The sequence below is a fragment of the Ranitomeya variabilis genome, chromosome 3 (genome assembly GCF_051348905.1).
Source record: "Ranitomeya variabilis isolate aRanVar5 chromosome 3, aRanVar5.hap1, whole genome shotgun sequence".
In the NCBI taxonomy this organism is placed as follows: Eukaryota; Metazoa; Chordata; class Amphibia; order Anura; family Dendrobatidae; genus Ranitomeya; species Ranitomeya variabilis.
In genome coordinates, this window is record NC_135234.1 from 493,708,221 (window position 1) to 493,733,132 (window position 24,912).

At 43.0% G+C, this 24,912-nt stretch overlaps 1 protein-coding gene across 1 annotated transcript in view; it reads right to left on the reverse strand.

Moving 5' to 3' along the window:
- The window catches only part of CBLB (Cbl proto-oncogene B), a 232,258-nt gene that overhangs the window by 47,858 nt on the left and 159,488 nt on the right, over nt 1–24,912 (reverse strand). Inside the window, exons 9-12 of the mRNA XM_077296804.1 lie at nt 19,802–20,002; nt 17,289–17,474; nt 15,173–15,538; nt 14,897–14,985 (exon numbers count right to left, since the gene is read on the reverse strand). Coding sequence (XP_077152919.1) covers nt 14,897–14,985; nt 15,173–15,538; nt 17,289–17,474; nt 19,802–20,002 — 842 coding nt within the window. The remainder of the gene's footprint in view (nt 1–14,896; nt 14,986–15,172; nt 15,539–17,288; nt 17,475–19,801; nt 20,003–24,912) is intronic.

The window sequence follows — 24,912 nt, forward strand, 5'->3', positions numbered from 1 at the left end:
TCATTTTGTATAACAGGGGTTTCCAGGGATAGTCCTTGATGCATTGGATCCTAAGAATAGGTCTTCAATGTGTGATCTATGATATGATCAATACAATACAGTGCATGAGGCGGTGCGCGGTACAGCAGCCTAGCCTCACTTGTATGAACACTAGGGGACATTGAACCCTTCTGATCAAGTCTCTCCTAAGGACGGCACATCATTAAATGTTCCCCAAAAAAACATGTTTTACTTTTTTTTGTACAGTGATAAGAAATCTTTTTATTTCATGTGGAAACCATCAACCAACAGGCAATCTGCTGCTGACAAGGGGCCGCAGGCCTTTCTTGATATTTCAATTGTAAGTCTGCACATAAATACATGAATACACTGATGATGACTGATCCATCGACAAACCTAATGACTCCATTGGGAATCTGTCACCGTCTTCATGAGGGCAGTATACGGTAGTGACATGCTGATTTCAGCACTGTGCCTGCCTGTTAAATTGACACTGTGGCAGCGCTCGCATCAGGCTGTAAGTAAAGACTCCTCAATATTCACTTACGCTTCCCGCCACTGATTGACTATTACTGCGCAAATCACTCAGATTATATGTAATAAAGTGTACAGAAAAACCACACCACAGGCAGACGTAACACACCGCGCCATTACATGTAGTCAGCACAACTGTGTTTGCGATTCACATCCCTTTAAGAAGAATCTATCAGCAGGTTTTTGTCAACTAATCTGACAGCAGCACAATGAAGAGAGAGAGACCCTGATTCCTGTAACGTGTCACTTACTGGGCTGCTTGCTGTAGTTTTGATAAAATCACTGTTTTACCAGCAGGAGAATATCACTAAAATCTGCTACCAATTAGTCTTTCATATTCATGAGCTCTATGTAACCCTGCCCCATCACTGATTGCCAGCTTTCTGCCTATGCACAGTGTACACTGAAAGCTGCCAATCCGTGGAGTGGGCGGGGTTATACAGAACTCAGCAATGCGAGAGTTGCTAGATCTGCAGCAGATAGTTTTTTTTTTAATCAAATCTGCATCAGGGACTCCGTAAGTGGCACATCGCTGGAATCAGGGTCTCTGCCCCTACATCATGATGCACTTCGATGGACTATCAAAAACCTGGTGACAGATTCCCTTTAATAACTATTGTAGTAAAGGGGTGAGAGACTAAAAAAAACTGAAGCACGCTTATGTCAATGTTTTTAGGCTTTATTTATTTCCATTTGAATGGAGCACAGCAATACGCCATTATACATTCACAAATAGCATATCCATCCACTGAACCGTGCTGATAGCAGTGGGAGATTTGTTTTCTAAACTGCTGTGTAAGAAAAAAAAATGAAAAATTAATTTATGAAGATTACAAGATTGATATCTTGTGATGCAAGTGATGGCACATTTTGTACAGAGCTGCAGAATATGTTGGCGCCAGAAGCAACAGAAGAGAAATGAGTATCATGGCAGTTCATAAGAACCGTTACTGTCCAAATTCTGGACCGATTGCTGACACATCATATGCCTTGTGAAAAGTTCATTATGTGTACAATAAACTGGTCAAATGCAATTAAAATGTTAGCTCAAGGCAAATTCCTGTTATTGACTGTGCAGTATTGCAGAATGTGGCAGTCCGGAGCCAAGAAAACAGAAAGCGGAGGATTGTTCAGCTAATGGCAGTACCACTTAGTGTCTGTAGAGGGAGCTAAAGTACACATGAAACTCATAACTATAACTAACCTGATGTGATGACATGGGAACAGGATTTCACAAGCGCTGAGTGTCCTACTAATAAATCACACAAAGCCTCCTCAATATTCGGCAAGGCCGTGTGCTACAGGTCCTTCTCAAAAAATTAGCATATAGTGTTAAATTTCATTATTTACCATAATGTAATGATTACAATTAAACTTTCATATATTATAGATTCATTATCCACCAACTGAAATTTGTCAGGTCTTTTATTGTTTTAATACTGATGATTTTGGCCCACAACTCCTGATAACCCAAAAAACCTGTCTCAATAAATTAGCATATTTCACCCGTCCAATCAAATAAAAGTGTTTTTTAATACCAAACAAAAAAACCATCAAATAATAATGTTCAGTTATGCACTCAATACTTGGTCGGGAATCCTTTGGCAGAAATGACTGCTTCAATGCGGCGTGGCATGGAGGCAATCAGCCTGTGACACTGCTGAGATGTTATGGAGGCCCAGGATGCTTCAATAGCGGCCTTAAGCTCATCCAGAGTGTTGGGTCTTGCGTCTCTCAACTTTCTCTTCACAATATCCCACAGATTCTCTATGGGGTTCAGGTCAGGAGAGTTGGCAGGCCAATTGAGCACAGTAATACCATGGTCAGTAAACCATTTACCAGTAGTTTTGGCACTGTGAGCAGGTGCCAGGTCGTGCTGAAAAATGAAATCTTCATCTCCATAAAGCATTTCAGCCGATGGAAGCATGAAGTGCTCCAAAATCTCCTGATAGCTAGCTGCATTGACCCTGCCCTTGATGAAACACAGTGGACCAACACCAGCAGCTGACATGGCACCCCACACCATCACTGACTGTGGGTACTTGACACTGGACTTCAGGCATTTTGGCATTTCCTTCTCCCCAGTCTTCCTCCAGACTCTGGCACCTTGATTTCCGAATGACATGCAAAATTTGCTTTCATCAGAAAAAAGTACTTGGGACCACTTAGCAACAGTCCAGTGCTGCTTCTCTGTAGCCCAGGTCAGGCGCTTCTGCCGCTGTTTATGGTTCAAAAGTGGCTTTACCTGGGGAATGCGGCACCTGTAGCCCATTTCCTGCACACGCCTTTCCACATCAGACTCAGTCCACTGCTTTCTCAGGTTCCCCAAGGTCTGGAATCGGTCCTTCTCCACAATCTTCCTCAGGGTCCGGTCACCTCTTCTCGTTGTACAGCGTTTTCTGCCACATTGTTTCCTTCCAACAGACTTACCATTGAGGTGCCTTGATACAGCACTCTGGGAACAGCCTATTTGTTGAGAAATGTCTTTCTGGGTCTTACCCTCTTGCTTGAGGGTGTCAATGATGGCCTTCTTGACATCTGTCAGGTCGCTAGTCTTACCCATGATGGGGGTTTTGAGTAATGAACCAGGCAGGGAGTTTTTAAAAGCCTCAGGTATCTTTTGCATGTGTTTAGAGTTAATTAGTTGATTCAGAAGATTAGGGTAATAGGTCGTTTAGAGAACCTTTTCTTGATATGCTAATTTATTGAGACAGGTTTTTTGGGTTATCAGGAGTTGTAGGCCAAAATCATCAGTATTAAAACAATAAAAGACCTGACAAATTTCAGTTGGTGGATAATGAATCTATAATATATGAAAGTTTAATTGTAATCATTACATTATGGTAAATAATGAAATTTAACACTATATGCTAATTTTTTGAGAAGGACCTGTACACATTCACTTGTCACACCACAGCTTAGACATTTCTGCAGCATTTGTAAGAATTCGAGTTCAATTCACCCATGTGATGCTCATGGATTACAGAGAATACAGGTTTAGTGGCTGTATTTACATGCTCCATTGTGGGGGATATGACCACACCCCTATACCATATTCACATTAGTACCAGGGTTGTACCATATTTGCACCATTTTCTCCTCTTCTAATGTTCGGCAAAAGAAACCTCACAACAGCCAACTTCAAATCTGCTGTCACCTCTGCTAAACAGGCCTACTTCACAACCCTCGTATCTTCCCGATCCTACAACCCCAAACAGTTATTCAAAACTTTTTACTCCCTCCTCCGCCCTCTATTGCCCCCTCCAACCTCCCTCATCTCGGCTGAGGACTTTGCCACACACTTTAAAAATAAGATCCACCAAACAAGGCAAGTCTCATTGTTCAACCACCACAACCCCTTTGTATACCAGACCAATGTCCAAACCCCATAACCTCCTTATCCAACATCACTGAAGGGGAGCTTAATTGTCTCCTCTCCAAATCGCACCTCACCACCTGTGCGCTCAACCCCATCCCATGCCACCTCCTCCCCAACCTCACCGCCACTCTTATCCCATCCCTAACCCACCTCTTCAACCTATCACTAACTTCTGGCACCTTCCCTTCTGCTTTCAAACATGCCACAGTCACGCCTATCCTTAAAAAGCCAACCCTTGATCCAACTGCTATCTCCAGCTATCGCCCAATATCGCTGCTCCCATTCACTTCCAAACTCCTGGAGCAGCACGTCCACTCTGAACTTTCCTCCCACCTCTCATCTAACTTGCTCTTTGACAATCTACAATCTGGTTTTAGCCCCATCACTCAACTGAGACAGTCCTGACCAAAATTACTAACAACCTACTTACAGCCAAAGCTAACGGACCATACTATATACTCCTCCTTCTAGACCTGTCCTCTGCCTTCGACACAGTTGACCACTGTCTCCTACTACAGATACTCTCCTCATTTGGCATCAAAGACCTCACCCTATCCTGGATCTCCTCATACCTTTCCAACCGCACATTCAGCGTCTCCCACTCCCACACCACCTCCTCATCCCACCTTCTCTCTGTTGGAGTCCCCGAAGGTTCTGTTCTAGGACCCCTACACTTCTCAACATGGCCTGGGACAACTCATAAAGTCCCATGGATTCCAGTACCACATTTATGCTGATGACACTCAGATCTACCTCACTTGCCCAGACGTCACCGCTCTGCTGTCCAGAAACCCGGAGTGTCTATCAGCCGTATCCTCCTTCTTCTCCTCTCGCTTCCTCAAACTCAATGTGGACAAATCTGAACTCATTATCTTTCCTCCATCTCATAGATCTTCCTTACCTGATCTATCACAATTAATGACATCACACTTTCCCCCGTACCGGAAGTCCGTTACCTCGGAGTAACCCTTGACTCTGCCCTATGCTTCAAACCGCACATCCAAGCATTTCCACCTCCTGTCACCTCCAGCTCAAAAAATATCTTCAGAATCCTCAACAGTCTATCTACTAAAATGCTTGTGCATGCCCTCATCATCTCCCGCCACGACTACTGCAACATCCTTTTCTGTGGCCTTCCTGCTAACACCCTTGCACCTCTTCAGTCCATCCTTAACTCTGCTGCCCAACTAATTAATCTCTCTCCTTGCTAATCCTCCGCTTCTCCCCTCTGCTAATCTCTTAACTGGCTCCCATTCACTCAGCGTATCCAGTTCAAATTACAAATACTGACCTACAAAGCCATTCATAACCTGTCTCCTCCATATATCTCTGAACTAATCTCCCGATATTTTCCCTCACGTAATCTCCGGTCCTCCCAAGACCTTCTTCTCTCCTCCACACTTATTCGCTCCTCACCCAACCGCCTTCAAGACTCCTCCCGAATATCCCCCATCCTCTGGAATTCTTTGCCCCAACACGTCCGATTATCCACCACATTCAGATCCTTCAGACGGAACCGGAAAACCCACCCACCTACAGCCTGCACTGACCCTGCTGCCTCCTCACCACTACCGGATCTACCCCCTCACCAACACCAGAGCTCCTGCAACCCTTAACCTATTGTCTCCTTCCCCACCATCTGTAGAATGTAAGTTTGCAAGGGCAGGGTCCTCGCCCCTCTGTATCAGTCTGTAATTGTTAGTTTGCTTACTGTAAGTGATATCTGTAATTTGTATGTAACCCCTTCTCATGTACAGCACCATGGAATCAATGGTGCTATATAAATAAATAATAATAATAATAATAATAACCATCAGATATTGCAATAATATATTCCAGTGAAAGGAAGTAGTCGAACAATAAATTATATACAGCCATGTTTCTATACTGCCATGTTTGCAGATGCTGTCTAAGGCCTCATTCAGAAGTCAGTGATTTTTCACAATACACGGAGTGAGTGTCAGTGTTGTGGATCTGAGGTACGTCAACTGCGAAGCTTTTCCTAAGCATTGCAATGTCACAGGCACCACACAGACTGAGAACCGATGCCATCCCTGTGCTGTCCCTGACTTTCACAGACCCGAAGACTTGTAATAGCACTTTTCATTCATGATGCTAGTAAAAAGGACACAAGTCCATGATTTTTGCATGAACACATGGATTGTCAAAAAACATGGACATGTGACCAGTACCATCGACTATAATGGGTGTGTGTTCTAGCCATAAAAATCACACAGAACATGTGTTACACTGAGTCACTTCTCACAGACAAGCTGTGAGTTGGGAGAGTGAAGGAGCTCAAGGTAAAAAACCAGGAGAGTACATCATAAACAGAGGAAAGAGACAAAGGCGCAATCAGGTAACGGTCCAAGGTCAAAATACCAGGAGGATAGTGGATCAGAGCTAAGGGTTTAAACAGACGGAGAATCAGAACGAGGTCCAAGGTCAGGCAGCAACAGATCAACAAGTAAAGCTCTAGGCACAGAGAAAACCACACGTAGCTAAAGCTATGGCTGACAGCGATCAGGGACTGCTAGATTAGTTAATTAGCTGAGTAATCAAGGGAACAGGGAGCACCTGACCAGAGCTCAGCACCTCCCAGTCTCAGATTGGACGGTCGAGCGGTCAATCAAAACACAGACACCTCAGCACACCCCTACACTAGGCTGCAGAATTGAGCTGTCAATCACTGCGTCTTAAGACTCACTGAGGGGTGAAATCATTACAACAAGTAAGTGAAACACGGACATGGGAGTGTGGCCTCATACTGCAGTGTATAACTTGCCCCAAAAATGTTTCAGACTCCACCATTCCATTTTATAGTTGTGACAACCAATAAATCAAAGTGGATCCTTCAGATCAAGGTACCATACCATAAACTGGAGCTGGCACCACAATACCCATTACACTGCTTCCCCGTCAGAATATTTACCTTCATGCCAGCACTCAGTTATCTCACGATTAAAGCGAATCTGTCAGCAGGTTGTTACTATCTCATTTGAGAGCAGCATGATGTAGGCAAAGAGACCCTGATTCAAACAATCTATCACTTAGATTACTGGGTGCAGCTGTTCTAACACAATCAGAGCTTTTAGATTTAGCAATACAGCAGAGCTGAGAAAGCTAAGCCCACCCACACAGGGTTATCTATGTACAAAGTCCATAGACAGTGAGCTGCTTAACCTGATTAACATGGAGGGGTGAAGTGGGGGGTGGTGTTACCGGACTAGTGTAGTCCAACAATGTTAATCTCTTAGTGATAAATCCTTCACAGTTGGTAAACAACAGCACGCACTTTGACAAGTGACATATCCCTATATTCGGAGTTTCAGCCGCTATTTCCTGCTGTCTTCAGATTACATAGCAAAAACCTGCCGACAGATTCCTTTAACTGCCAACAATAGGCAAACAGGCGATTATGCTGGTTTCCGATCGTCTGCCCGTGTAAACATGTCGCCGCTCAGCTGACTGAACAGCAAAATGTTTGTTCATTGACCAATGAGATCATCCATGTGAGTCATTGAGTCCGTGCTGTTGGTAGCACATCGCCCTGTGTAAGCCGATGATGTGCTGCTGACAACACACCTGCTGTATGAGGACGGAATGATCATTAATGCACTCATTCTTGCCCCATACAGTTCTGTGAATGGGCGACTAAATAAGCACTGATCAACTTGTATATAGTCGCACAAAGCTCATTTATGGGGAGAGAAATGGAAACATAAATAGTCTTTTTGGTCAAAATTTTATTTCGTATGGGTATGACTTTTAACCTTTTCACATCCAGTGGTGGTTTGGGCACATTTTGAAATGCTGCATTGTAAATAGAAGTAGTTCTAGTTTTTTTACTGCATTCCTTTTTTGATACAATAATCATTTCTTTCTCTAATCATATAGCGGTAAATATACATCTGTTCCGCACAAAGCCCAATAAAGGAGGTATTTAGATGTAGTAACTGTTACCATGACAGACAGTGCAGTGCGACAGATGTCAATCAAGGACATAGGCCGTTGCACTATGTGGCAGGTAAACCAGTGCGCTTGCAGTATAGGGACCTTTGAATAAAGCATCAAAGTTTATTTTCTCTGCAATGAAACATGTATATGTAGCCACATACGCTGAATTTACTGTAAATGCTTTTGTGACCATAAAGTTGATGATGGTCTCGCATTAAAGGCTCATCTCCATAAAAGCCTCATCATTAAGGCCACTAAAAACACTGATAATAAACCTTACATTTTGTGGGGCCCACCATTTACCGGGATATTAGAAGCATAGTAAAACTCCATGGTCAAAATCACAACAATATATTACAGACTGATCCGTTCTACCAGTGCGCTTATGCACAGGTACACATTTACCCTGACAAAATTAGATCTTAATGCCCATAATCCTCTCTCTATTTAGCGGTGTTGTATAAGGGATAGCAGAATATCATAGGTTACAATGATAATGTATATTAATTTTTGGCAATTTTAACATTGTTTGAGAAACTAATAAAAAGAGAACATTTAATGACTGTTTTTCGCAAAAAAAATAGCATGTGATCAATTTTACATTTTAGACGGAAATGATCTCTAATAAAATAAATAGGAGTGATAAACTGGGACTTTTTTCCCTTATGTACAATTCAGTTTTAGACCTGGAAGAAATTTGCAGTGTAATACCATTTACTGACACATATGGCACCTATTAAACCCCATAGTATCACTGTACTCTATATATTTACTTTATACAAGTACCGTAATTGTTCTCTACATAGTTTGAAGCATGTTAATTATTTATTCTATTCAATAGAAGCTAAACTGCAGTATACAGCGACAGCCACCGAATAAAGTATTGAGCAGTGATTGTCTGCTGCATCCCGATTGGTGGAGGTGACTGGTGCCAGACCCCATAATATTAGATTGATTCCCTACTCTATCAATATAAAAATAGTTGACAACCCCTTTAAAGGGCAAGCACTATATAGTGATTTACTGATAAGTCAGTATCTTGAATAACTTTGCAAATTGATGGAATATAGACATATTGTATAGAAACACCCACACACAGAATAAAGTCCTTTAATTGAAGGAAATGACATAGACTCCTTTAATAAATCTCAATAAAACCATACTTACTGCATCGCCTATTCCTCAGACGCCATTGTTTCCTGCAAAAGACTTAAAACAACAATATTCCTCACCTTTCCGTCGAGAATATGATAATCCATTTGTCCCATGACGGGTCTAGCTCTGCTACATCTAGACGGCTGACTGCATGGTTGCATGATGCGACCATACAGCCTGCCTTCCAGCAGAGACACTGAGCATCATGTGCTCAGAGTCTCAAAGTGAACTCTTATTCCCTGTCTGAGGGCACCTCGAGCGTGTGAACTTTCTCACACTCGGGGTGCCGTTAGACAGGTAATAGGAGTTCACCGGGAGACACTGAGCACACGCTGCTCAGTGTCTCTGCTGGATGACAGGCTGCATGGTCACATCATGCAAACATGCAGTCAGCCATCTAGATGTAGCAGAACTAGACCCATTGTGGGAATGCGGAAAGGTGAGGAATATGGTTGTTTGTTATTTTAACTCTTTTTCAGGACACAATGGTGTCTGTGGAATGGACGATGCATTGAATATGGTTTAATTAAGATTTATTAAAAGAGTCTGTGTCACTCTTTCAATTAAAGGACTTTATTCTGGGTGTTTGTGTTTTTATACAATATGTCTATGGGGTTAGTAATGGGGCGTCTTAATGACACCTCTCCACTACTAACCTAGGGGCTTAATGTCCCCTGACAATACAAAGGTTACATCAACCCCCAACCCTTACCCCACTTGCCATGGCTACATTGGCGCATCTTCAACTGGCAGCAGGTTTACTGGTTCTCTAGTGATAATCTCCTGCTGATAAAACAGCAATTGTATAAAAACTACAACAAGCAGGCCAGTAAGTGATACATCGCTGGGATCAGGGTCTCGGTCTCCACATTATGCTGCTCTCATCAGATTATGTGTCAAAAACCTGGTCACAGTTTCCCTTTAGGCAAATAATCCACTTACTAGTTTGTGTGAGCCAGAAGAAGTGGGTACTCAAGCAAAGCAGCGTTGCTAATTTCTGTCTGCAATCCTTTGACCAAAATAAAGAGCATTTTACTGAAATTGTGTGATGAGTGCCGCTTCTCTCTCTCGCCTCTGAATTTTCTCGATCTTTACAATTGTCTATCGGAGCACTGCAAAACATGGCTATTATAATGTGGACAGATTTAGTTTGATCCTTATTTTTCCTTGTAATTGGGCATAGTGGCAGTGCCAGCATTTTCTCCTTTGCTCCTTGTTGCTCACTATAGGTCATCAGCATGACACTACATTGGAAAGACTTACCGACCAGCTTGTCAGACACAAAAGCATTACAACCGAGTTCTTTCTGCAATGAGTAACCATGACCCATTACTGCCAGTTATGTGGATTTTGCTATAAGCTTCCATACGTCACTTTTGCCAAGAGCTGGACAAATTCCCAGGAAAACTTTGCTGTCCACTGCAGCAGACCAATAGGGAAGGCTGCCGCACTTTACAGAGAGGTTTTCGGCCTGCCTAATTTTCTTCACTTGGGCAGGACACACCGATGCTTTGATTCTTAGAGCCACTGTGTTCCTAACAAGGCTCATTAAGAGCAAGTGTATAGCCAAATGCACTACTGGACTGCAGCCACGTCCTGGCACGAATCCTGGGACACAGCAACGACCTGGCACAATCTTCACAGCTTTCTGCTATTCTGTGTCACTTTAAAACTCCAGCTGGCAGCCAGTCACTTGGAACATAATCCAGTTAGCAGCCCACAAGTACAGCTGAACAGAAGCAGATTTGCAAAGTGCTGGAAGAATAGTTTACTTTAACAATACGATCACACTGGCACAAATAAAACGTAAAGAACATTCCCGCTGCTGCTGGAAGTGAGGTGTCAACAACTGATTAAAATAATCCATGGACCAGCCATTGCAAAGCAGCACGGGGACGAGCAATTAATACTCGGAAAACTTTCAGATTCCCTTTCAATATGCCATAAAGCAGAGTCTCATGTGTGGACAGGACGGGAGGTTACATTTCAATTAAGATGCCCAGTGAACTACAACTTCCACCCGCTTGGAGTTGAAATCATGCAGAAGAGCACAAACGGGGAAGTTTAGTTCTTATAGGCAAAATGCACTAACACAAAATAATATTATTCAATTCCATTATAGATCTAACACCTTAATACTGCTAAGAAACCATAATAAGTAGGATGTGGCTGGGGCATGCACTTTGTGTAGCCCTACATATAACAGCAGTACCGCAAATGTAGCCATTGTTGGCAGCGGGGAACTGAAGAAAAATGCCATCTTAGATTTACTGTCACCTCTTAATAGCTCTTAACCCTTTTATAGAATAAAATCTCCAGCAAGCCCTTTTTTTTAATTAGATATCCATTAAAAACGATAAAGCGACTACATTCACCAATGAAATTGCAACAGCAAGACGAAAAACTTGTGGCATCATGAAAATCACAGGATAATGAAAAAATAAAAAATAAATGTATCAAAACATCTCGATTTACTCAGTATCGACTATGGGTACCACTTGCAGAAATTCACATACTTACAAGACTTGGCTGAGATTATTAATGGCTGTCTGAGGAATGTTCTCCCACGCTGAATGATGCACTTGGGACATAAACCATCAAGTCAAGAGACGGAGCAGGCCACAGTAACAGGAGCAGGCCACAGTAAGAAGAGCAAGCCACCGTGACAGGAGCAGGCCTCAGTAATAGGAGTGGGCCACCATGACAGGAGCAGGCCATAATAACAGGAGCAGGCCACCATGACAGGAGCAGGCCATAACAACAGGAGCAGGCCACAGTAAGAAGTGCAAGCCACCGTGACAGGAGCAGGTCACAGTAAGAGGAGTGGGCCACCATGACAGGAGCAGGCCATAATAACAGGAGCAGGCCACCATGACAGGAGCAGGCCATAATAACAGGAGCAGGCCACAGTAAGAAGAGCAAGCCACCGTGACAGGAGCAGGTCACAGTAAGAGGAGTGGGCCACCATGACAGGAGCAGGCCATAATAACAGGAGCAGGCCACCATGACAGGAGCAGGCCATAACAACAGGAGCAGGCCACAGTAAGAAGAGCAAGCCACCGTGACAGGAGCAGGTCACAGTAAGAGGAGTGGGCCACCATGACAGGAGCAGGCCATAATAACAGGAGCAGGTCACAGTAAGAGGAGTGGGCCACCATGACAGGAGCAGGCCATAATAACAGGAGCAGGCCACCATGACAGGAGCAGGCCATAATAACAGGAGCAGGCCACAGTAAGAAGAGCAAGCCACCGTGACAGGAGCAGGTCACAGTAAGAGGAGTGGGCCACCATGACAGGAGCAGGCCATAATAACAGGAGCAGGCCACCATGACAGGAGCAGGCCATAATAACAGGAGCAGGCCACAGTAAGAAGAGCAAGCCACCGTGACAGGAGCAGGTCACAGTAAGAGGAGTGGGCCACCATGACAGGAGCAGGCCCTAATAACAGGAGCAGGTCACAGTAAGAGGAGTGGGCCACCATGACAGGAGCAAGCCATAATAACAGGAGCAGGCCACAGTAATAGGAGCAGGCCACCGTGACAGGCGCAGCCCACCACGACAGGAGCAGGCCACAGTAACAGGAGCAGGCCACAGTGACAGGAGCAGGCCACAGTGACAGGAGCAGGCCACAGTGACAGGAGCAGGCCACAGTGACAGGAGCAGGCCACAGTGACAGGAGCAGGCCACAGTGACAGGAGCAGGCCACAGTAATAGGAGCAGGCCACAGTAACACGAGCAGGCCACAGCAACCGGAACAAGCCACAGTTTCAGGAGCAGGCCACAGTATCGGGAGCAGGCCACAGTATCGGGAGCAGGCTACCGTCACAGGAGCAGGCCACAGTAACAAGAGCAGGCCACAGTAACAAGAGCAGGCCACAGTAACAAGAGCAGTCTTCATTTCGGGTACACTAACAGCTCGGCGTTATATTGAGTTGTACGGCCATTTCTCCAAAGCGGCTTGTGCAGACACTGTGTGATGCCATAGGCTTGGTTTGTGATGACAACGAAAAGCTACATGTTGTTTGTGCCATTATGAGCAGCCTATGTGGCTTATACGTGCAGGGTCTCCAGAATTGCCTCCCATCGAGCACATCTGGGACATCATTGGTCAGTAACTGCTAACGGAACTGCGAGCAGGGAATCTTGATGATTTACCCAAGTGCGTTCAGGGTTGGCAGAACATTCCTCCGACAACCATTAATAACAGACTTTTTTCACTCTTGTATATAGCAGTCAACAGAGTACATACTAGGGTCCCCAAATACAACAATGTAAGACTGGAGATCTGCCGATTATATTAGGCTGCATCTCGTACCAAGGTATTCATTACGGAAATCATATAAGTTCAGCAATGTTTGCACTGGGGGTGGTAAAACATTTTTGCAAAATGTCAGACAGCTTTACAAATACAATGTGAAACTCTGGTAAGAAAGCATTGATCACATGGCTGACAATGGGGAATATCAAGTGGTATGATATTCCTTAAGTCTATATCCAGTAATAAAGCTGTCTCATGTACGGAATAATATAAAGGATAATAATGCAGATTGTCTTATTCTATCTATTAGACTTGACATACATAATATTACTTATGTATTCTATGACTGATGGAAGAGGTCCTGGGCTCCACTGCACAATAAAAATAAATCACTGCCTAAGAATTGTGACCTCTCAACAGTTTTCTGAATACAGGGTGTGGGGACTCCCCCTCAACTCCATCCTCCTTATTTAGAATCTAATTCTGATGGACAAGTGTTTGGTCGCCCATCAGCTATCTATTCCAAAAACCCCATACGCAGGAATGTTCAGTGAGGCTGAATGATCAGGCGTCTTCATGGGGAAAAGTAGAAAAAGCTGCTGCCAAATGGCTCTGGCAGCTGTCTACCTAGCACATAACAAAAGTGTTGCGTGTTAAAACTTAAAGTAACTGACCCCGATCTTCCCCAACATCACATGTCAGGTAAGAGTCAGGAGCCCCCCTTACACAGCAGACTGCCGTTTGATTCCGGCAATATCAGCCAATTCCAATGACTTCCGATAAAGGAGTATGCGGGCCCCAAGAAGTATTTAAGGTGAGCACAGATATTGCAGGTGATCAGTAGTCTAGTAAATTATGGAGGAATGAGAGTGTCAACTCTGCTGGTCATTCTGAAAATGCGACAAGGAATAAAAGCTAATCATTACCAAGAGAATAATATTTTTATAAAATGGACAGTAATAATTACATTTGTAATTAATTCATCTTTGTAATTTTTTTTATCGATCTTAAAGCTTCTGAATGATTAAAGCAGTGTCTGTCCTTTCCACTTCCCTCAGTCCCGACTTGCAGGGAATGGATTTTGTTTTGAGATGGTACAATGAAAGTCTCCACGTCCTGGCCACCAGCACTGTTCACTGCACAGAGGCAGAGACCCCCAGATTATTATTGTTCCCCTCATGAACTACCCGGTATAGAAAAAAAAAGGACGGTGCACTAATGGGATTGCCGTAGTCGCAGAGTTAGTGACACGCGCACAGTGAATAATGTCGGCCGGAGGGGCAGAGACTTCACATGATCGGTTTCTTGCGGTGTGAAAAAAGCGAGGAGACAGCTGCTGATCCCTGCAAAGAGGATAAAAACTGCGGAAAGAATTCAGAACCTTTAATAGATGCAAATTACATAGATTTATTCTTACCAATCCCCGTCAGATTAAAAAACATTTTTGTTCCCTGGAACCCCCCTGTACCTATGAAGCAAGGTAAACTGATGGCAATTAGATTCTTCTGCTTTGCTGCATTGTGACACCTGCCAGTGCGGCGTTATAAACTATACAGGCACCGTCCTACGTCTACAGCTTATAACAGACACTTGGATAAGTTTGTAATTCTTACTTTATTGCAGAGTGAATAGTAATTGATGGCGGGGGCGGAGAAAGTCGGGGAGGCACATCATACTCTTCCATTAAAACATTTGATAAAACCTACAAAAAACAACAATATAGGTAAAAAAGTATACTTGAACATAAAAAAAACCAAAACATTCGTATGAAAATATATTCTAGATGTAAAAAACTCCACTATATTTACCCATCAAAAAGAGCAATCTTTCATTGCCAAGACCATTAGCAGAAGATTCTGGCCCAATGACAGGAGGAGACAAACACTTACCCTAAGGCTTTCCGGGGGCAAGTCATGATGCTTGTGTTTCTGCCCGAACCTCGCCTCTGTGGCCAGGTGTCGGATATGTCTTCCATTTATAACGGAGTTTGCGGTTTTTCCCAGTTTGGGAGAGCCCTCGAGTGTTAGCCGACATGCCGCTAAGTGACTGCCACCCGATAGGTCTCTCAGACACCAGGCTTCCAGCGGCATTGGCTGGTCTCTACAAGGCACATTTTCTAATTGCTGTACATGTCTACACATTCGGCTGTCAGGTGGGATTGGCGGTGGTCTTTCTGGCGGAGGTGGCGGTTCTCTTATAAGAGATGGCGGTGCAGGAAGGGGTTTATCCTGCTTTCGGACCATACAAGGTGATGACTAAAAGACAAAATTTTACATTATAACTCAAAGATTAATTAATATTTCATTTTGCTTTAATTGATTTGTACTATGTGGCACATTGGTGGGGATTTGGGCTCTGATCCCACCACCAATTTCTCAAAAAGCCACTTTGTGGTGTACTAAGCTTCTTCCTTCAAGTGTGTTCACAGATATAAGTTACAGGCTAAGGCCGGGGTCAGACTAGTGTACAACACGGCCGAGGGCTATCTGATGTTGTATCGGCCCAGTGTTATTCTATGGGGCAGCTCAGATCTGAGATTTTTTTCTCAAGCAGATTCGCCATTAGATAACAAACGCAGCATGCGGTGATTGGCAAAGAATCTCGGGTCACTCGCACCCATACAAGTCTATTGGTGCGAATGAAACATCGGACTGCACTCTGACGTCTTCCGAGTGCAGTCCGATATACGCAGAGACAAGCAATAAAGGAAATGGAGTAATTATTTTCTCCATCTCCTCCGCACCTATGCTGCGATCGGAGCACAAAGCACTGACACTCGGCTCCCGCTCGCAGCAGAGTTGGAGCCGAGTGTCATTAGCATACTGCAGCGGATGTTATACGCTTGTGTGATTCCAGCCTTAAAACAAGGTAGAGCTCATTCAGAGCTCCGACCGTGCACAAGCTGCATAGCAATTTATTAATCAATTGGTGGGAATATTTGGATCAGGTCCCCATCAATCAGTGACACATACTTGGTACTTTTTAAAGGCGATCTGTGACTAGGTGTCACAATGGTACACTTTTTTATATATCACTTACACTGGATGAGGCTAGTGCACATACTTTGAAAATCCAAATGGCTGTGTAATGTTTGAAAGTTTATCCTAAATCTCTGTCCACTTTTCCTGATTGGCAGTTCCTCAATGTACCTCTATACTGCTGCTGTGTACAAGCTGCCACTGCAAGTCAGGATAGGTGGGTGGACATCCTGCATTTACATACGAGCGCTTTCAGTCTTTGGCTGGACCCATTAATTAGAATTACAGTCATTCTGACATAGATTTTCAAATTAAATAGGCCAGCATCACCAGGTTTAAGAAATCTTTGTAAAAGGAATCTGTCAGCAGGTTTTTGCTATGTAATTTGGTGGCAGCCTAATGAAGGGGCTGAGTGCCTGCTGGCAGTGATATGTCACTTACTAGGCTGTTTGCTGTTTCAATAAAATCAAGTGTTTTATCAGCAGAAAATTATCACTAGAGGACTAGGTGTCTCGTGCCTTCCAGTCAAGTGCTCAGTGTGAAACCACCACCACTGATTGGCAGCTTTCTGTCAATATGCAGAGTACACGATAACGATGTTATACAGGGACCAGCAATTTGAGCACTGCTATATCTGTAATAATAAATGCTGCATCCAGCACACTAAGTGATACATTGCTGGAATCGGGGTCTCTGTTCCTACATCATGCTGCGGTTAGATGAGGTACAATTAACCTGATGACAGATTCTCTTTAATTAGTTCCGAAATTTGTATTGTGAAATTTGGTGACAGATTCTCTTGGGACATATTTAACCTAAATATGTAAAAACAACCAATAAATAATATGTTTTCACAATCTTGTAAAAGGTTTAATATAACAAAGATACACTTAACCACTCAAGTTGTAGTGTTATGTGATACCTATTGAAATAAAATGAGCCGTTGACACGATTATCCCCAATTTATATTGTAACTAATGAGTGGCTTCAATGACCACGTATGTTCCTCACCCTGTCTGAAGTTTACCTTTGGTGACCCAGTAGGACTGGCACAAGGGGAGCGAGCTACTCCTTTATGAATAAGATCCAGTCGAGGAGGAACTGGTGGTAGGTTGAGGTGAGGGATTTGTAGAGGATCAGGGGGAGTTTTTTTCCTTTGGGAAAGGGGAGACGAACCTGGAGACGTCACCGGTGAATTCTGTCTTTCATTCATCTACAATAAAATACAAACAAACACTAACCAAGTGTTATGAAGCATGTCTGTAGGGTTCTATGGGATTCACGGATTTCAGCTTTGTATGGCGGTACACAGAGGTGGGCTAGTAATTATAATAGCCTACATTAATTAGGATTAGGACCACCTTACACTTGACCTTCTTTTGCACAGGGCATTGGTAATTGCATTTTATCTCAGAACCTATGAAGGAGAGCAGGGAAATGTGATTTTGTATGGAAAAAGGTAATAGATGTCCACATAATGGAAACTGTATGGGCAGCTCATTAACGAAATTAGAAACCCAAAACGAGGCCTATTTTAGATAAAAGGGGCGTCCATACATAAATATTTACATATATAACCAAAGGAAAAATGGATACCACAGTAATAATAATAATAATATTTATATATATATATATATATATATATATATATATATATATATATATAGATAGATAGAGAGAGAGCGCTTTATTATGACTTTAAATATACAAAATATATTTTATTGAGACATAAACAATTACTTATAAAATTCATAGGGCATCGGCATCTTAGTGCCACCTTACAGCAAGGTTAAGGTATACAAGTCTATATAAATGCCTAAGAGACAAATAGATATACAAAATGTAGCTTTATATAAATATAGTTGTATAGTCACGCCATATAAAACCCGGGAGGATAATAGCTGATGTCATAGCCAAATGTTTGAGTTGAGTAACATAAAGTGCATGGTGCAAGACACAGAAGTGGTCCAAGCAGACCTCCAAATGGAAGACACACATATGGGAAAGCTCAATAAGGCAAGGTGACATATTGAGAAGTATTGGCTACAGCTACAAACACTAGTGAGGATCCGGGAGGGAGCCAGGAAGGAGAGGCACAGACACTGGCATACCCTCTGACACAGTGACAAGGCATAAGAAGACTACCAGGACCGACCTGCTGCAGACGTGGAAGAGGGTCTGCAGAGGTCAGTGTCCATCTAACCTGGCTCCCTCCTGGATCCTTACTAGTGTTTGTAGCTGTATCCAATACTTATCTGTATGTCATATACTTTACACGCTATACTTTATAGCTTTACATTAGCGTATGTGTGCGCAGCGAATGCCTGCGTATAGATCCACATGCGTCATGCGTACATATGTTTAACATTGTGTACACAGGGACATGTGTTTACATCAGTTCGCTTACGTCGTTTCGCAGTATCCGGCGAATGTTGCATATTTGGGGGCGTCAAATATGCGCAGGCATACGCATGCGGATGAGTGCGTATAAACAACGTATTACCGTCTACGGGAGCGCATTGGTAGGCAAGGACATGCGTATGCATGCGTTCAATGCGCTTGCGCACTTCGGACTGCGCATGTCCAGGAACCGATTGAGACACGCCCTCCTGGAAATATCGAACACATGCGCATAAACAACGCAAACGCAGGCAAAAATGCATACAAACGCATGCACAGGCAGCGTTTTTGTTGGCGTCATACGTAAGCTGATGCGCATAAAAAACCCAGCGTAACCATGCGTCTGCATGTGTTTTGGCATGCGTTTGCACATGAGGATGAGACGCTGCGCACATACTGAATACGCAAATGTGTACTTAGCCTCTGACGTTGCGGCCCATGGCCGGAGGAAAAATTCTTCCGAGATCGCAATTCTTTTAGTGGAGATATCACAATACCTGGGCAGCGCTTGTGAGAATGAAGAGGCCTCGGTGGTACATAATTAGGGTTTTTATTCAGACCAATGCTTTTCAGCACCAGACTAGCACCTCTTCTTAGATTTTAACAGTCATGCTGACAGATTTTCAAATAAAATGGTAAAACTCCAGGTTAAAAAAAAAACTAATAACAACAATTTTTTTTTTTTACCTTGAAAAAGGTGCCAGTCCAATACCGAAATGCGTTGGGGTGAATAAAAACCTTAATGTATCGAGGCTTCGTCATTTCCGCAAGCTCAGCCCAGGTACCGTGACATCTCAGAGGGGTGATAGTGAGTGAAGTTGCTAATTATGCATAGAAGGATGGAGCGTGTGACAATTACAATAAAAAATAAGCAACGGTGTGGTTTACAACTGCATTATTGGAGCGGGGAAAATAGTAAAAAAAATACTAATGTAACATCTGGCTGCTATAGCAGATTACAGAGGGCACAAAAAATGGCATATGTGACTATCCCCTTAGGTAGCACTACTAAATGGTACAGCACAAGAAACCTGCCTGTTCCCTGTGGAATATCAGATGTGCCGCCAGCTTGGTACCACGGTGTACTGGGAGGTAAATGTGCATGTTTAGCTATGGTTTAATGCATTATAATGACATTACCTTTCTCACACAGGCAAGCCGGTTCATTATTAAGCATTCTTCCCGCTCATCATCATCGTCAAAGTCCAGCATGGGCATACATAAAATATCTAAATTACTAATACTCCTGCTCTCAGCTCTTGGATCAAAAGGATCAACTATAATTGGTTCTGTACCCTTAATTTCACAACGGCAGAAAGGACATCCCTGTCCATCAGATTCCTGCAAGAAAAAAAAAAAAGAAATCAAAAGTCTGAACATGTTGCATATATTTATATGACCGGCTTAAAAAAAAATCAATTGCAAAGCATATGTAAAAAAATAAAAGGTACACTGACTCAAGGTGCTTGTGCACATTTTACTAATGCTTTCATCAATGCCGCTACCTGAATAATTTCTAAGCACACAGGCATTTTTCTTAAGTGTGGAGCACTACTTACATAATGGATATAAGGGTCAGTGAGGTCCCAAGTCACAGAGAGAACGCCGGCTGATATTAGAGATTTCATGCGGCTTTTTTCGTACACTGTGCATACATTTACCATTGTAATTTCATACAGTGCAATGCATGGCCACATTGATAAGCAATAAACCACAAACTGGATCTGCTTTATGAAGATCCTAAGTACATAAAGGCACCTTGAAGATAAATGTCGAATATTAAATACGTGAACAAATGTGGGCCTTACTGTTCTGTATTTATCTCAAAAGATTTAAGAATCCCGGCAAATAAATCAAATTTATTTACTGTGCTCCACTCACCCAGCGGAGGTTATAAGAGTGTACTTTTCACCCAATTCAAGGTGGTTTGTGATTTTATATACTGTATAGATAGCACAGTCATATTATGCTGCAAAAAATGAATAGCGCACTGCATATTATTTTTTTTTTTTACAATTGAAGTCAATAGGCAACATATGCTATTGCATGTATGTATGTATGTATGTATGTATATATATATCTCGACATTACATCGATTATAGTACCACTAAGGGGTACCGAGTCAGACTCCTAAAATATATAATATATAAAATATATAATAAATTGGGTACAGTAGTACAATGCAGGATGTGCTGTAAAGGTTTCCATAAGAATTTGGGAAAGTTATGAAATGTCCTATAAATGTCTGTTCTGTTCCTGATCTAAGGATCTTGGCTTTTAGTTGAAATGAATCTGTGCTGCACTTTATGTACATGCTCAGTAGTGAGACAGGGGCTGTGGGGTCTGAGCCGGTGTCATGTAATGTCCTATAAATGTCTGTTCTGTTCCTGATCTAACGATGTCGGCTTTTAGTTGAGATGAATCTGTGCTGCACTTTATGTACATGCTCAGTAGTGAGACAGGGGCTGTGGGGTCTGAGCCGGTGTCATGTAATGTCCTATAAATGTCTGTTCTGTTCCTGATCTAACGATGTCGGCTTTTAGTTGAGATGAATCTGTGCTGCACTTTATGTACATGCTCAGTAGTGAGACAGGGGCTGTGGGGTCTGAGCCGGTGTCATGTAATGTCCTATAAATGTCTGTTCTGTTCCTGATCTAACGATGTCGGCTTTTAGTTGAGATGAATCTGTGCTGCACTTTATGTACATGCTCAGTAGTGAGGCAGGGCTGTGGGGTCTGAGCCGGTGTTGTGTAATGTCCTATAAATGTCTGTTCTGTTCCTGATCTAACGATGTCTGCTTTTAGTTGAGATGAATCTGTGCTGCACTTTATGTACATGCTCAGTAGTGAGGCAGTGCTGTGGGGTCTGAGCCGGTGTTGTGTAATGTCCTATAAATGTCTGTTCTGTTCCTGATCTAAGGATCTCGGCTTTTAGTTGAGATGAATCTGTGCTGCACTTTATGTACATGCTCAGTAGTGACCAGTGCTGTGAACTTGGAGTCAGAAGTTTGGCTTACGGACCTCACAGCTCTGCATCTAAGTTCCCTGCACTTATCCTCATATTTACCAGCCTCCATCTTCATCAGTTATGGGGTGCCACACTAGTTGTCTTTTGCACTTTTGCATATTGTGACCTGCCAGATCGCTCCTGTGTTTGCTGGGCGAGTTCACGTCTCTATGTAAGTCTATGAGAGCCAAAATGAGGCCAGAACGAGGCCATTATAGACTTACATTGAGAGATTGTGAGAGTTACCTCTGACTTCCAGTCAGTCATAGGTTGCGATCACAAGATGTGGTGCAGGACAGGAGCAGCGCTGAGAACAGCTGAAGATTGCAGCTGGTAAATTTAAGACTAGTGAACTTACATTAGTAACACCACTACAGTGCAGAAATGAAAAAAAACAAAAACACTGGAGTGGCGTTTTAACCTTTTTCCAAAGCGGCCAATTTCCGCTTTCATGCTATTGTTTTTTCTTCCTCTTCTTTCCAGAGTCGAAACTCTGTTACATTTCTGACCACATAGACGTACAAGGATTGTTTTTGATAGACGATTTGTGCTTTTTAATAATAGACTTCAATTAACCACATAGTGCACTGGACAACTGGAAAAAAAAAGTCCCTTATACCATAAACCAGTGATGGCGAACCTATGACACGCGTGTCAGTGCTGACATGCGTAGTCATTTTCAGTGACACGCAGGCCGCCGGCCGCGGCCCCATAGAAATTGCATCCTTACATTGCATGGCAAGCCTTTCCGATTTTTTATCGGATCGGATGCCATGCAGGAGGTCTGTGGGCCCAAACAACAGAGCTCCGGTGCAGAGCGTCTAGGCCTGGGACTTCCGGTAGGCCCGACGCAGCTCCCGGAAGTCCCAGCCTCTGCGCCGGAGCTCTGTTGTTTGGGCGGCATTGCGCTGCTCCCTGCTTCGCCGGCCGGAAAGATCGGACCTACCGGTCCCATGCCTAGACGCTCTGCGCCCTAGCTCTGTTATTTGGGCGGCATTGCGCTGCTCCCTGCTGCGCCGGCCGGAAGTCCCAGGCTGCACTTGGGATGCACTTCTGAGGCCTGAGGTGATTGCTGTCTGGAGGCCCTGTGATTGCTGTCTGGAGGCCCTGTGATTGCTGTCTGCAGGCCCTGTGATTGCTGTCTGCAGGCCCTGTAATAACTACAGCAACCATCATCCAGTGAACTGTGGGGTGTCATTGGCCATTACTGAGATAAGTGAGGGGGAGGCTGGAAGAGGCCTGTGCTATGGGTGCCGTTTCCCGCCATTAGGAACGCCATCTTGCAGCATAGTACAGACTCCATTTCACCACCATCACTGTTTGTTGTGCATCCTTATTAACCCCTATTTCTGCTAATTGCCTGCAGGGCTAACTATAAATCTTCTCTCATGGAGAAGCCACAAAATAAAAAACCAAAGTTAAGTAAAGGGAGTGGTAGTAGTAGCAGTAGCCGACCCTTTCAAGAGACATGGACTGAGATGTATGGCATTATAGAAAAAAATGGCAGATCATTTTGCGTTCTATGTAGTGAAACGGTAGTAAGCAGAACGTGGAATGTAAATAGACATTTTGAAACTAATCATTCCCAGCTCTTGAAAAAAAGTGAGGATGAAAGGAAGGAATACATTTCCAGGCAGCTACACCTTCATAAGAGCCAATCTAATTCCATCCTTAAATTTGTAAAAAGCTCTACAAATTTAACATCTGCAAGTCTGAGCATTGCTCACTCCATAGCTCAGCATGGAAAAGCACTCAGTGAGGGAGAATTTATTAAAGATACTCTCTTAAGATGTGCACCAGTTCTGTTTCATGATATGCAGAATAAAGATGCAATTATTAAGAGAATATCTGAGTTACCACTCCGTAGAAATATCATAAAAGACCGAATAATGAGACTGAACACAAACGTACAACATCAATTAAAAAGAGACATAAGTAATTGTAAATATTTTTCGATCTCTCTTGATGAAACTACTGATGTCACATCACATGCTCAGTTGGCCATTATTGGTCGATATTCTGATTGTCTCACAATGAGAGAAGAGTTGATAAAGTTAGTATCAGTGCCAACAAGTACATCAGGAACTGAAATATGTAAGGTTGTTATGCAAACATTCTGTGACCTAAGCATTGATATCTCTAAAGTTGTGTCAGTAACGACAGATGGGGCACCAAACATGGTGGGGAAAAAAGTCGGATTTGTTAAATTGTTTACGGAAGGTATTGGACATCCGATTCTGCCTTTTCATTGCATTATCGGAGGCTTTATGTGCCAAAGCAGGATTCACTGACTTAAACGACTTAATGTCAGTTGTTACAAAAATAGTTAATTTAATAGCTGCTCGCCCCCTTCGCAAGCGAGAATTTTCTGCACTTTTACTGGAGGTTGATTCCACCTACAGTGGACTTGCTGATGTACAATAATGTAAGATGGCTGAGCTGAGGCAAAGTTCTTGAGCGCTTTGTGGAGTGTTTTGAAGAAATTAAGGTATTTCTTGAGGATAAGGATCTGGGAAACTTTCCTCAGCTCTATGATTCTACGTGAGTCAACAACCTGATGTTTTTTACAGATCTCTCTGTTCATATTAATGAACTGAAGTTAAAGCTACAAGGTTTTGGCAAAAGTATTGACGTTATGTTTGGATACATAAAAGCTTTTGAAAGTAAACTTATAAGTTTTAGTTTCTACATCTCGCTTGAAAATTTTAAGTATTTTCCTCGAGTAACAAAGTATTTTGAGAAGGCCAGTGCAGCTGTACAAAATGAAATGGAACCCTTGCATATACCAGCATGTTTTAGACTCGTTACTTGACCAGTTCAGTGATAGATTTCATCAATTTAGAAGCCTAGAACAGACCATGAAAATAATTAAGTATCCTGATGTAGTAGTCTACAGTAGTTTGGAATTAAATGGTTTCCAGTGGATACAAATTGATGATTTGGAGATGCAACTTGCAGAATTTCAGGACAGCATCTGGGCTCAGGTGTTTGTTGACTTGAGGTCAAAGCTTGAGAATCTAGAAAGGTGCCGCTTGGAGAATCAAGAGGAGTGCCACTATGAACAGGAAATTTGGAGTGCCTGGAATAGGTTACCAGACACTTTTAGCACCCTGAAAAATATAGCAATGGCTTTACTCACTATTTTTCCCTCTACCTACTTTTGTGAGACCTTATTCTCAGCATTAAATAATATCAAAACCAACAAAAGAAACAGATTGACAGATGAACTTAGTAGCGCTTGCTTG